This window comes from Arachis hypogaea, chromosome 8 (genome assembly GCF_003086295.3).
Source record: "Arachis hypogaea cultivar Tifrunner chromosome 8, arahy.Tifrunner.gnm2.J5K5, whole genome shotgun sequence".
Classification (NCBI taxonomy): Eukaryota; Viridiplantae; Streptophyta; class Magnoliopsida; order Fabales; family Fabaceae; genus Arachis; species Arachis hypogaea.
The window spans coordinates 3,516,726-3,532,243 of record NC_092043.1 but is presented as its reverse complement, the minus strand read 5'-3'; the positions used below and the strand labels follow the sequence as shown (position 1 = coordinate 3,532,243).

The following is a 15,518-nucleotide window of genomic DNA, read 5'->3' as shown; positions in this document are numbered from 1 at the left end:
ATTAGTCCTCTATAAATAAAAAATATAAAATAATAAAAGATTTAAAATACATATCTTAATTAATATTTTAAAAACAACTAGTTCAACAAATTATAATCAACGAGGTATAATCCAATTATTATTAAATAAGTATATAAAATTTTAGTATTTTTTATGATGAAGATTTTTTAATTTAATTTTTGTATTAAAGTATTTTAATATTTATTATATTGTAATATACTATATGTATTTATTAAAAAATAATATTAATAAATATCATATAAGCATAAAAAATAATTATGTTGTAACTAATAAAATATTTGATATTTTTATACATATTTAATCATATTTATATTAATAATTATAAACAATAAAAAATATAATTAATTTAAATAAATTTAAAATTAAAATATCTAAATAAATTATTGTATAATTTTACTATATAATTATAATTAGCATATAAAAAAAATAAAAAATAATATAGTTTAATAATAAAGAGAGCATACAATACAAGAAAAAATCTAGATTTAAACCACATTTTTGTTATTCGGTTGGACCGACTATAAATAAATATGTTGTTTTTCCTCAACTTTTATATTTAATTTACAATATTTTAAACACTAAATAATTATGTTTATTTTGTGGGATTTTCAACCCCCATATAATATAATTATTTAGAGTTTCAAAACCTTAGATAATATATAAAGTTTTAAGCACTAAAAAAGATATTATTGTTGTAGAATAAATAAATAAAGAAGATATAATATAAAATAAAATGTAAATAGAGGACTCTAATTTTAATATTCACTAATATAATTATCTCACTATAATAATAGAAGTAACTTATATATTTATTACTATTATATATTAGCAACGTATGAAACAGAAAGAAGAAAAGTTTTGTATATAGAAAATATAGAGGGAGAAGATTATTGTTATTGATGTCTTATTAACGGAAGCTTAACCTCCTATTTATATACATAAGGGGACTTCATTTTCAACTCTCAATTAATATGAATTCATCTTTGGAAAGATGATTCCTTCAATTAACCATCCAAGTCATAAATGGACATCCACACATTTGTTCTTATCATAACACTCCCCCTTAGATGACCATTTAGGATTTTGCCTCATTAAAACCTTACTAAAGAAAAAATCAATGGAAAAAAAATTTTATTGAAGGAAAAAGAGTACAATATCTTTTTATGGGGACTGCCTCATTAAAAACCTTGTCAAGAATAGCCCAATGGGAAAAAACCTGACCAAGGAAAAAAGTATAGTCTCCCCCTCTTGCCGACATCATTTAATGTCTCGAAATCGGCGCATCCCAATCTAATGTACCAATATTTTAAAAGAGGATTTTGGGAGTGACTTTGTAAATAAATCTGCCAGATTATCACTTGAGCGGATCTGTCAGACATCAATTGTCCATTGATTTTGAAGATCATGAGTGAAGAAGAATTTGGGAGAAATATGCTTTGCTCTATCACCTTTGATGTTTCCATCCTTAAATTGAGCAATGCATGCTGTATTATCTTCAAACAGGACAGTTGGAGCTATCTTATGATCAATCAGTCCACATGATGACAAAATATATTGGATTAGATTTCTGAGCTAAAAACACTCCCGACTAGATTCATGTATCGCTAGTATTTCAGCATGATTAGAGGAGGTTGCTGCTATCGTCTATTTTGTGGACCTCCATGATATAGCTGTACCACCATATGTGAACAGATATCCTGTTTGAGATCTCCCTTTGTGTGGATCAGACAAGTATCCTGCATCTGCATAACCAACTAGTTGTGACTTGGATCCATATGCGTATAAAACAATCACATATCAACCATTCCATGAAAATATTGAAAAATTTATTTGATTTCATTCTAATATCTTCTGATTGGAGAGGAACTATACCTTGTTAGTAAATTCACAGCAAATGATATATCGGGTCATGTATTATTAGAAAGATACATTAGCACTCCAATGGCACTAAGTTATGGTACTTTAGGACCAAGGATATCTTCATTCTCTTCTTTAGGACGGAATTTATCATTTTCCATATTCAAAGATCTTACAATCATTTGGGGTACTAATGAATGTGACTTATCCATATATAATTTTTTCAAGATCTTTTCTATGTGTGTTGTTTGATGAATAAATATCCCATTTTTTGTATGCTCGATCTACAGGTCGAGACAAAATTTAGTCTTTCCAAGATCTTTCATCTCAAAGTCTTCTTTTAGAGCTTTTAATTATTGGAATCTCTTCAGGAGTTCCAATGATATTTAAATCATCAACGTGCACAACAATTATAATGAATCCAGATGCAAACTTCTTTATGAAAACGCATGGGTAGATATCATCATTCTTGAATCCGTTTTTGGTCAGATACTCAGTAAGATGATTATACCACATTTGTCCAGATTGCTTTAGACCATATAAAGATCTTTGCAATTTGACTGAGTATAACCCATATGAATATTCATTGGATGGTTTAGATATCTTTAGTCCTTCAGGGACTTTCATATAGATATCACGATCTAATGAGCCGTATAAATAGGGTGTTACCACATCCATTAAATGCATATGCAGTTTATGATATGCAGATAAACTGACCAAATAACGCAATGTTATCGCATCCACTACAGGGGAATACGTTTCTTTATAATCTAGACCGGACCTTTGTGAAAAACCTTGTGCCACAAGTCGGGCTTTATAGCGCACAACTTCATTTTTCTCATTTTGTTTTCTCACAAATACCCATCGGTATCCAACAGGTTTTACATCTTCTGGTGTACGGACTACAGGTCCAAAGACTTTACGTTTTGCAAGTGAGTCTAACTCAGCCTTCATGGCTTCTTCCCATTTTGGCCAATCATGTCTTTGTCGACATTCTTCGACTATTCTTAGCTCAAGATCCTTACTTTCATGTATGATATTTAATGACACATTATATGCAAATATTTCATTGACAATTGTCTTATTTCGGTTCCATTTCTCTCTTGTAAAGACATAATTTATCGAGATCTCGTCATTTTCACAATTTTCAGGTACCTGAACGTCTTCTGGCATTATATCAGAATTTTGGACAACTGCAGGTGTCTTTACTATATCTTTTTTCAACAGGAATAGTATTTACCTATTTTCTTTTTCGAAAATTTTTGTCTTTGGAACCGACAGACCTGCCACGCTTCTGGCGTGAATTTGCTTCGGTGGCAATTTGTCCAACTGGGACATCATCTCGAATCGGAGCATTTTCAGCCGGTATATAGGATTTAGTAATCCTTTTCGTATCAAAAAATGCATCAGGCAATTTATTTGCTATTCTTTACAAATGTATAATCTTTTGAACTTCTAGTTCACATTGCCCTTATCGAGGATCTAAATGCATCAAGGATGATGCATTCCAATTAAGTTCCTTTTCAAGAAGCTTATTTTGTCCCCCTAATGTTGAAAATTTTGATTCATCAAAATGACAATCCGCAAATCGGGCTTTAAATACATCTCCAGTTTGTATCTCAATATACCTCACTATAGAGAGAGAATCATATCCAATATATATCCCCAATTTTCTTTGGGATCCCATTTTGGTACGAGAAGGTGGTGCAATGGGAACATATATCGCACACCCAAATATCCTTAAATGGAAAATATTTGGCTGTTGGCCAAAAGCTAATTGCATAGAAGAGAACTGATGGTAACTCGTTGGCCTCAAACGAATAAGTGCTGCGGCATGTAAAATAGCATGCCCCTAAGGCGAAGTTGAGAGATTTGTTATCATAAGTAAGGGTCTAGCAATTAATTGGAGGCGTTTAATAAATGATTCTGCTAACCCATTTTGTGTGTGAATATAAGCTACTAGGTGTTCAACACTTATTCCATTAGCCATACAATAAGCATCAAAAGTTTGGAAAGTAAATTCACCAGCATTATCAAGACAAATTGCTTTGATTGGATTTTCTGGAAATTGTGCTCTTAATCAAATAATTTGAGCCAGTAATCTCGTAAACGCCAGGTTGCGAGAAGACAATAAGCATACATATGACCATCTCGAAGATGCATCTATTAGGACTATAAAATATCTAAAAGATCCACATGGTGGATGAATAGGTCCACATATATCGCTTTGAATCCTTCCTAAGAATTTAGGGGAATCAAATCCAATCTTTACTAGTGATGGCCTTAAAATTAACTTTCCTTGAGAACATGCAGCACAACAAAATTAACTAGATTTAAAAATCTTCTGGTTCTTTAGTGAATGTTCATGGGAGTTTTCAATAATTCTCCGCATCATGGTTGTTCCCGGATGGCCCAATCGGTCATGCCAAATTATAAATTCATTTGGGCTAGTAAACTTCTGGTTTACAATGGCATGTGATTCAATTGCACTAATCTTGGTATAATATAACCCAGATGAGAGTGAGAGTAACTTTTCTAATATAACCCTTTTATTTGAATCATGAGTTGTGATATATAAGTACTCATGATTTTCCTCATTCATTGTCTCAAAATGATATCTATTTCGGCGAATATCTTTGAAACTCAACAAGTTTCTTAGAGACTTGGTAGATAATAGTGCATTATTTATTATGAATTTTGCTTCTCCAGAAAACAAAATTGTAGCTCTTCCGGAGCCTTCTATCACATTACCTGAGCCAATAATAGTATTAACATATTCTTCTGTTGGCACAAGATGGATAAAATATATATTACTTTTGAGAATGGTGTGCGAACTCACACTATCCGCAAGGCAAATATCTTCACTATATGTCCTTGCTATTCTCTTTAAAGACAAATAATAAAAAAATGAGTAGAAATATCTACGCAGTAAAATCATTTTCTTGATTGAAAATATTTTTATAAGAAGTATAGTATAAAAATTTTATTATTATTATCTTGGCACATTCAATAATTTTGAAATTCATAAATATTTTATCAAACATTATTCATATATATTACACTTGAAATTCAAATGCATAAAACTTAACAAAAAGTTTTCTTACATTATTTATTCACATGAATACTTAACAAATACATATATTAAACTATTCCATCATCGATCAAATGACCAATATTTTCTTCAAAATCCTCAAAGAAATCAGATACATCATAATGAGTGGTGGAATTTTCAATATCATTTAAAACAAAATTTGTTTCCTTTCCTTTGTTGTCTTTTTTCAAAAATGCTTAATAAAGATCGACTAGGTGCTTTGGTGTACGACAGGTACACGACCAATAGCCCTTTCCACCACAATGGAAATATTTATCCTCAATTGATTTATTTTGCCCATTGTTTCTTTCCTTATCCCAGCACTTCTGGTGAGATCCTCTCTTGTGAACATAATTTTTCTTCCTTCCATAATTTTTTTTGTTACCAAAAACTTGTCATTTACCTCTTCTGGGGTGATGATTTGTCGCATTTACTTCAAGAAATTGGGTGGCGCCAGCTAGGCACGCTTCATGATTTCTTAAAAGTAATTCATTGTTGCGTTCAGTAACGAGAAGGTAAGAAATTAACTCAGAATACTTTTTAAATCTTTTTTCTCGATACTACTGCAGGAGCACATTCGAGGCATAGAAGGTCGAGAAAGTTTTTTCTAACATATCGGGCTTGAGGAAGTATCACCGTCTTTTAATGATTATACCTTTCTTCAAAGTCTTTCCACATATCTGCAGGATCTTTTATGTGAGATATTCATTTTTTAATCCTTCGTCAAGATGATGATGAAGAAAAATCATGGCCTTAGCTTTATCCTTCCGGATACATTTTCTACCTTAATGGTATCTTCAAGATCCTCAATTGATTTATTTTGCCCATTGTTTCTTTCCTTATCCCAACACTTCTGGTGAGATCCTCTCTTGTGAACATAATTCTTTTTCATTCCATAATTGTGCTTGTTACCAAAACATTGCCATTTACCTCTTCTGAGGTTATGATTTGCTGCATTTATTTCAGAAAATTGGGCGGTGCCAGCTGGGCGCGCTTCATGATTCCTTAAAAGTAATTCATTGTTGCGTTCAACAACGAGAAGGTAAGAAATTAACTCAGAATATTTTTTAAATCTTTTTTCTCGATACTACTGCAGGAGCACATTCGAGGCATGGAAGGTCGAGAAAGTTTTCTCTAACATATCGGGCTTGAGGAAGTATCACCGTCTTTTAATGATTATACCTTTCTTCAAGGTCTTTCCACATATCTGCAGGATCTTTTAATGTGAGATATTCATTTTTCAATCCATCGTCAAGATGACGATGAAGGAAAATCATGGCCTTGACTTTATCCTTCTGGGATACATTTTCAGCCTTAATGGTATCTTCAAGATCCTCAATTATAAAGATGAATTTTAGCATCTAGTATCCATGATAAATAGTTATTTCCAGATATATCAAGAGCACTAAATTCAAGATGAGAGAGTTTCGACATAATAAAAATTTGTTACCTGAAGTCTTCCTAAAATTTGATCAGAGCCTCGTACTGAAAACGTGTTGTAGAATAAATAATTAAGGAAGATATAATATAAAATAAAATGTAAATAGAAGACTCTAGTTTTGATATTCACCAATATAACTATCTCACTATAATAATAGAGGTAACTTATATATCTATTACTATTATATATTAGCAACGTATGAAAAAGAGAGGAGAAAAATTTTGTATATAGACAATATAGAGAGAAGATTATTGTTATTAATGTCTTATTAACAGAGACTTAACCTCCTATTTATACACATAAAGAGACTTTATTTTCAACTCTCAGTTAATATAAATTCATCTTTAAAAAGATGATTCCTTCAATTAACCGCCCAAGTCATAAATGGGCATCCACGCATTTATTTTTATCACAATAATTATTTAGTATAACCCTAGAAAAGTATTTTCATTTTATATGGATTTTAAACTTCTGGTTGAATATTATTTAGAATTCTAAACTCTAGAAAATATAAATTTAGCCTACATTTAAAAGAAAGATTGAAGTTCAACAGAGAGAAACTAAATTAAGTTTCTGTATTATATTTAATATAAAATATACTAAATTGAATTATATTAGTGTTATGTTTAGTTTAAAATAAATATAAAAATTGAAGAATAAATTTAAAATAAAAATTAAATAAAAGAATTTTAAAAAAAATATTAAAATTTTAATTTTTATCTTAAAAAATATCGGTCTCATGTATCTTTATTTTTTAGAAGTGCTTGAGAGATTCAAATTGTCTCAACATTGATTAAAATTTTAATTTCAATCTCTAACTACTAAACATATAAAACAAATGCTACCTAAGTGTTGCGAGGATTTTAAACGTCTACTATAAAATTATTTAGCATTTCAAACTCTAAAAAATTAATAGTTTGGGATTAGAACCCTAAAAAAATATATTTGTGGAGTTTCAAACTAAAATAAAAATATTTAGAATTTCAAAACCTAAAAATATTTAAATTCAGAGTTTTAAACAATAAAGAAGCAACCCAGCTACGCTATTTTGCAATAGTTTCAAACCCCTATTACAAAACATTTTAGGATTTCAAACCCTAAAATAGATATGAATAAATTTAAGTTTTAAACGCAAAAAGAATATCCTCGTGGGATTTGGAATCTAAAATGTATTTTCACAAGTTTTGTTCATCTAAATTATTCATGAAACTAAATTTCGCATTGTAGAATTTTTTATTTTGTTAAGGAACCAATTTTTCATTTAACGAATTAATCAAGTATTAAAATAGTGGGCAAGTAAAAATTAAGAGAAGAAAAAGAAATTGTTGGCCGATGTCCAAAGTATCAAATAATTTCATGAGCAGTAAATAACTAAACATGAATATCATCAATGCTGAGTTTAACGAGGGGAAAGACAAAAGATGTTTTTAAAAAAGAAAAAAGGGAGAGAAGAGAGAAAAATGCAAAACAATTAAAATATGGGAAAGAATGAATAAAATGATTGATCCACATCTTGTACAAATGGAGCTTCCCGCATTACGATGGGTTGCTCTGAAAAAACTGACCAAATTAGAGAATGTGGTTCTGTCATTGCGAGGGAGGCAAATCATCAGGTGAGTCCTGCTCAGCTTCGGGTGATGGCGGTGTACCAAAGTCCAAACTGGGAAAGACACCCGGTGGCCTCGCCCGAGGTTCAATCGAGAGTAATTGGCTTGAATCACCCACCACATCCGCCCATCCATAGTGAGGTTCAGCCCTTCATACAGTCACAAACATTCTCAAATCCAAATGGAATACATGCCATATTCATAATCAAATCAAATATATTTTGGAATGTACACCCATTCCACTTCAAAAAAGGTTTTCAATTGGCAAAGTAATTTAAGTAAGCTTAAAGCGGGCCAAACTTCATTTATAATACAGGCAATCAAAATTTGTTAACTAAACATTTTTGGCAGTGAACTAATCGTATATAGTCACTATTAAAATTGTTTGACTCTTGTAATTATTTCGAAAGTCATGTAAAGATATGAATGGTTGACACGTGACAGTAAGAGTATTAAAATTGATCTGTAAATTTATTTATACATGTTAAATGTTGAGTAAATGGTCAAATTAGTCTTTAAAAGATCACTCATTCTCCAAAAAGGTCCCGAAAGACTTTTTTAATCAAATTCGTTCTTTGAAGATTTTAAATTAGTCATGTTAGTCCTTCTGTCACTTTCATTGCTAACGGTGTCAAAGTTTGTTGATGTGGTACGTTAAGTAACATCACAACACACATTTAGTATTTCTAATTGACTATTAACATGATTAATTTAAGAAATTAGATCAAATTAACCTCAAATTAAGGAATTCCAATACCTCAAGTTCTCCTCTCAATTAAGTTTTGATTTGATCTAATTTCATAAATTTATTATATGAAATAGTCAATTGAGACTCCTAGAAGTGTGTTGTGGTGTCACTTAACGTGTCACATTAACAAATTTTGACACCATCAACAAAAAAGTGGCAAAAGAACTAATATAACTAATTTAAAATCTTTAAAAGACGAATTTGATTAAAAACAAGTAATCAAGTTGAAAAAACGAGTAATCTTTTAAGCACCAATTTCAATAAATATTGGTAGCTGAGAATAACATTCTTACTCATAATAAGTCTCCTCGTCCACAACTATATCCCAGCTTTCGCCCGTAGTGCTATTTCCGTACTTATGTACCTTCCTGTTGCAGACAAAAGTCACGATTAGTAACGAGCATGATAATTAGAAAACGAAAATATAAGAGAGACTAAACACTCCTTGATATTTCAGAAATGCATTTTGAGGAAGTGCATTAAATATTGGGACTGGTGCATAAAAGCTTCATATCATTGGAAATAGATTTATTCAATACTTCCAATTCACAATAAGCTATCGTCATGAGCAAATATATCCGAACAATCAGGTGTATGGCTCCATACCCGTTTCCAAAGTGCTCTTCTCCCCAAGTTCTTGACCAACCTGGTAAAGGGAAAAAAAATGCATTCACTTAAGAAAACACATTAAAGCAATATTGTTATGTTGAAGAGTGAAATAACGTGACAAGTGCCCTTTGCAGCAGCTAAACCTTTTATCATTAACTTTACGAGAAAATTGAGAAAAAACTGGAGAGCAGAATAAAACAAGTGATGTCCACAGAATAAAATCAGTAATGTCTTGTTTTCGGGGATGTCCAACTATTCAGTGTCAAAAGATGCACAAATAAAACTTTAAAAATTGCCAATGCAGACAATGAGCCAAGCTTCAAGTGGAATGAAACTCCAAGACTACCTCCATTGGAGTATCGCAATATGGAGTATGGAATGAAAACAGATGGCATTTGGTTACTTAATGGGAACTACTAAGTATGAAATAAATGTTGGAGTAGACTTTATGTGGAAGCTTAAATTACAGTACATACGTTCACCACTTGGAGATACATGCCATGTCTCCCCATGACGGGAACCTATGCCTTTAAAAAACCTTTCCTCCCATTTGTCTCCCCATTTTGTTCCAAGCTCAGTTTCAGCCCACTTATCTGTCCTGAGGAAGTTTCAACAAGGAGCAAAGAAATAGAAGACAAAATTCAGAACTAGTATAGCCAGAAATTTTTATACTCATATCCCCTTTTCCAAAGAAATCTACAGGAAAATTGACAAAGGTATAGCCATAGGAGGCCATAAAATAAAATAAAGCAAGAAAAAATAACAAGCAAAGCAAGCTAAAATTTGAAGAGGTCCAGCAAAAAATATCATATAACACTTGTAAACACAGTATCGGCTGATATTACATTATATCAAAATCAACCTTCAACTACCGAATGATATTTTATAGGAGCAAAATTTCACAAACTCCACTGTTGGAAAGTCTGAATGTACATCATGTAGGTCATGCCCACAACATCTCATGTGAATTCACATCCATCAATATTTGTCCAGATAGAAACACATATATCATCTAACACAACTTTATGATATAATCTCGTAAGAAATGAAATTTTCTGTTCAAAATTTTGTTAATGTGATTAGCGTACTAGCTACATACAATTCAACAGTTTCTATATTACCTGCAATAAGTTATTTAGATGATATAAGTGTATCAATTTTTACAAATGTAAACAAATGTTAACTCATGGATACAGACGCACAAACACGCACACACTAAAAGAGAATCATTGCAAAAAGAAAAACTAAGGCTATATTAATGATGTGTTACACATTCGCAACATGCAAATGCAGATGAGAATAAAGCAAACTCTTTAGATAGGAAAGTTAGAATACAAACCATTTGAGAACAGATCCTCTCCCATCATAATGCTCTCCCCACTTTTCCCACCATGATTGCTCATTCAGTCTACCATACTTATGTGCCCCTTTCTCAGTCCAGCCTTTAGCATCATATTTTTCCCACCTACACAAATTCAAAACAGTCATATCATAAATTCATTTGAGTAATACGATGAATATAAATGCCAACTTTTTTATATAAATGCACAAGACACATTAACTCACCACTTCTCATACCATCCTGCATTTTCAGTTCCTGATTTAGCTTGTTTTTGTGCACTCCTTTCTATTCTTGCTATGTTACTGCAAATTTAAACATGCCAGAATATGGTTTAAGAATGTTTAGGGTTCATTCATCCACAACAAGCAGAAAAATAAAGTAATGACCTCCATTCATCTTGCTGAAGATTTTCTTGCCAAGTTTCCCACCAAGAATCCCCTTCAGAATTTCTACCAGATTTCTCCACACCTGCAAAAACATAAAAAACTAATCATCTGCACCCACGAAATTAGATTTTGTAAGAGTCGAAAAATAAGAATGCAACAGTCCTGCAACTAGGAACTCTCACGAGTGTCCTAGTAAGTTCAGGCTAGTGAATTGAACACAAAGGAACTAATATACCTAGCTCTTTATATCCGGTCCAGTCACTCTTCTCCCACCACTGTCAATTAGATCAATAAAGCCAATTAAATGAATCCACCTGGGGTGTGATACTGATAGGGTTATGAATATTTTCAAGAAAACATATAAAGAATGAGTCCGGCTTGGAAGACAGTTGATGCAATTCTTAAAAGGATACCAACTTAAATATACTTCAAAATTTGTTTTGAGATTATATGCTTGATTCAGCTATAAGAAATGTCAATGGAGTATACTCAAAACATATAAACACATATCAGATGCCAATGGAACTATCCAGCTGCTTGATTTAACAAAAGATAAGTCTTAAGTGACATAAAAAAAAAATGGAAGAAGCCCTCAAAGATTTCCAAAAGACAATATTTATTTACAAATAAACTCCAGAATAACATTTAGTCCCATCCATATTCTAGAGTTTAAAGTAAAGAGAAACGACCAAAAGCAAATGAAAGAAACCACATATGTAAAGCATTTAAAATGTAGAAATTCAGGTTTTAAAAATGTCTAGGCAATAAATTCAAATATTTTAAGATAATTCCAACGTTATGATTTCACTTGTATGTGCAAGGATGGGTCACTGTGATGACACTTCAGGGATAACTAGAAATTACCCTTGTCAAAAAATGAAGATTCTTATAAGGTCAATCAGCATTAAATTCATGAAAATCAGTAATAACATTAACTTTCAAACTAGAGCTGCTCCAAGAGTAAAAACCAAATTCCTAGAAATATCTGATTGCAGATTAGTGCTCAACATTTCCTAGTAATAGAAAGTGTTAACCATCAAGATCCTCTTCCCATTACATGCAACCATATTTGCCAAATAATATATTTATCTAAGCTACGGAAGTATTCAGTTGAAAAGGTGTGATATTACAAGCTCTGTCTTTAAAAGCACCAGCAAGTCATTCCATAATGTTGCTATCATTTTTGTTTTTAGTTTTACTATAAATCATCCCACAACAAAAAGAAAGTATGGAAATATTTCCGGTCTGCAGCTTGGAAATACAATCAGATCCATATATATATATATATATATAGTCTAATGTTCTCTTTAAAAAAAAACCAAGATAATTTGCTGGTACTGAATAAGAATATATTTGATAACTAAGCATAGAAAAATAACCGATATGAAAGCTTGCATTCAAGAAATTTTGTTAACATAATCTTCTTCGATAGGTTTACTCTCACACTAAACCAAAACAAGTACCGTTTCTTTCCATTCTGAGGAAGTATCATGGGATTGACCACCCATTTTTGTCCATCTACATCTATATCCATTTTCACCCAGTTCTTCACCACTTTCTCTGTACCAGGTACTGCCATCTTCATTAGTGCCGGTCTCATTAATATTTTCATTTAACAAGCTAATACCCCAGTCTTTCTCATTTGCTATACCAGTGTCTGTGGAAGAACCAGTAAAGATAAACAGATATAATATTCAGCACTCCATTATTGAGCAATGTACATATCTAAAATGGCCTCTGTTAATGTTCAGAGCATATATAAAGTGGTAAATATGGCGATTATGAAGTACCTCTTTTTGGTGGCGTATCACGTGATTGTGGACCAGAATTTCTTGGGGTGCAACGAGGAAAGAATTTTTCCTGCTTCAGAAAGGATCTGTGGCCATCATGAAGCACCATGATCATTGATTAAAAAAAAAGTTTCAACCACCACAGATTGTGTGAATCTATAAACAACACCCAATTTAACATTCAGAGTTATAATTGCTTCCCAAACCAAAGCATCTTAATTTTTCTTGAGAAAACATTGTGGACGACCAGAAAGCCTAAACAGAAAAGAAACAATGAAAAGTGTTTTTCATCCTTCCTTGCTCCTAGAGGTAGATCAGAACATTTCAGTATGATGACAAAATCAACGCCTAATTATTTTCATTTTAAAACCAGTATAATAGTTAGGATAAATTAAGAAATCTTTGTGGATATAAACATAATTACATCAGCCTTCAGAAGTCGAGGATACAATCGAAAATATTAAAATTATTTTACCCTCATTGATCATTCTGCTTAATGGTCGATGCATCTTCCTACATTACATAGTGACAGATGCATATATAAAGCCACTTTCATCTATTATATTACAAACCAGAACATGGACATCACAATCACAAGCATCTTCCAAGTACGTTTGAAATCAGAAAATAAGCTATGGATATTCCTAAAAAATCATTTGCAATGATATTCGTAATTCATGACATATACACTACTACACAAAAAATTGAGCCGAAACAAAAAGGCGTAGTAGGTTAGCACTGATGCAGGAACGTTTTGTTTCATAATCCGTATAGAACATACTACAGATCCAATATCATTTTAAAACCACAAAAGTCACAGCATCGATATCAAGCCAATACATGCAAACTCCAGAGACCTATACGAATAAATTTCAAACAACTAAGAAAACAACCATTCTATATATAGACGTACGGCGGAGAAGCGAAAGGCATTGCGGCAGGAGAAGCCTGAATTCTGACTCTCAGAGTGTGAGAGTGAGGCTTTTTCTTTGCATCGAAGCGCCATTCGTCATTCTTGTCGCCGCCGTTGCCGCCAGGACCACTCGTTCTGCGAATCGGAGTAACCGAGTCGGAACAGCAGCATCGCAGTTGGAAACTACCGAGTCGAACTCGGTCGGCACCGGAGCAGACCTTCCTGCGCTTCCTGGAGCCGAAACCGAGGACGTTAGTGTTAGGCTGGAGAGCAACACTGAGTCGCCTAACTCGTAGCTTGAAATCGAAGTGCGTGGTGGAGAAGCCTCTAGAACTTGCCGCCATTAACGCCAAATCACATTGACGCATAAATTAGGTCAAAACGCAAATGCAAATGTAGTTGCAGTTCGTAACTAACTGTTTAGTTGCTGCTTTGCGTCTATCACAAAATGATAGTGAGGACAGAAATGGAATGTGAGGGATAATTGTCGAATGAGAAATGAAAGGAGCGTGAGGGAGAGGAAGAAGAAGAAGAGGAATGTGTGAATTGAAGCATTTGAATTGAGAGTGAGATTGAATGCGAGAAATTGAAGAGAAGAGGAAGTAGAAGTAGTGGTAGAGAAGGGGAGGAAGAAGAGAGAGCGATGTGATGATGAGATCAGATCCGGGCTGGGCTGGGCTTCTTCGACTATGGCTGCGAATCCCGAGATTTACTCTTATATATGAGCATACACGTGAGCATTTGGATCCCACCACTATTGGTGTCACTTATTCCACTTTCTTTACGCCACGTGTCACCTGTTCAACCGCCACCGGTATCTTTGTTGGATGAGAGTACCAGCTCACACTATTTTTTTTCCTTTTGTTTTTAAACAAACTTATAATTAATCCTTACTCTATTTCTTTTCTTGTCAATTTGTCATTCACAGCTTTTAATGCGTGGCCATACTTGCTTGATGTAAATATAAAATATTTGGTCATGATTGGATTGTATTTGGATAATAAATACAAATATATCTTCAATTAATTAAGGTATAAGTATGTGTTATATTAAATAATATGATTAAATTATTTATTAATTTTAATTATTATTTTATAAAAATATATTTTTATGTTAATAGTACTATAAATATTTACAATTATATATATATATATAATCAACATTAAAAAATAAAATAATTATTCAAATATAATATATATTAAAATATAAGATACATATTAAAAATACATAAAATTATATAATGAGATAATGAAGTTAAACTCTACTTTGGTCTATAGGATTGACGAGTTGTACTGATTTAGTTCTTGACTTTTTAATTGTTACAATTTGGTCTCTAAATTTAAAAAGTGTACTAATATAGTCCTTCGTATATTTTTCGTCACTGAAATTCAACACTGTTAGTAACTTAACTCAAATTTTGCCACGCTGGATGATATCGTTTGAGGGTTATGATAAGGAATTTGGTTATGACAAAATTGTTTAAATCCTCAAACGAACGTAGATTAATGCTTTCTTTAGTGTCAAAATGCGTACGACGTTGTTTTAATATGTCAAGCGTGGCAAGACTTGAGTCATGTCACTAACGGCGTTGAGTTCCGGTAACGGAAAATACACGAGAGACTATATTGATGCATTTTTCTGAATATGCGGGGACCAAATTGTAATAATTGAAAAATGAGGCTAAATCAGTGCAACTCGCCAATTTTAAATACC

At 32.3% G+C, this 15,518-nt stretch overlaps 1 protein-coding gene across 1 annotated transcript; it reads right to left on the bottom strand.

The window, feature by feature from the left end:
• Window positions 1–7,735: 7,735 nt before the first annotated feature.
• Window positions 7,736–14,731, bottom strand: LOC112705697 (protein EARLY STARVATION 1, chloroplastic). Its single transcript, XM_025756605.3, has 11 exons — window positions 13,806–14,731; window positions 12,893–12,978; window positions 12,566–12,759; window positions 11,338–11,377; window positions 11,103–11,184; window positions 10,941–11,018; window positions 10,714–10,839; window positions 9,851–9,972; window positions 9,372–9,411; window positions 9,059–9,133; window positions 7,736–8,166 (listed from the first exon to the last, which is right to left on the bottom strand). The coding sequence occupies exons 1-11, from the start codon at window positions 14,171–14,173 to the stop codon at window positions 7,998–8,000; spliced, it is 1,380 nt and encodes a 459-aa protein (XP_025612390.1). The 5' UTR covers window positions 14,174–14,731; the 3' UTR covers window positions 7,736–7,997.
• Window positions 14,732–15,518: the final 787 nt, after the last annotated feature.

Excerpts from the sequence above, each read along its gene's own strand:
- LOC112705697 (XM_025756605.3), bottom strand. The coding sequence starts at position 14,173 with ATGCGTCAATGTGATTTGGCGTTAATGGCGGCAAGTTCTAGAGGCTTC. Across the intron at positions 11,185-11,337 it reads GACCGGATATAAAGAGCTAG|GTGTGGAGAAATCTGGTAGA; the intron begins GTATATTAGTTC and ends ATGTTTTTGCAG. Across the intron at positions 11,019-11,102 it reads CTTCAGCAAGATGAATGGAG|TAACATAGCAAGAATAGAAA; the intron begins GTCATTACTTTA and ends TTAAATTTGCAG.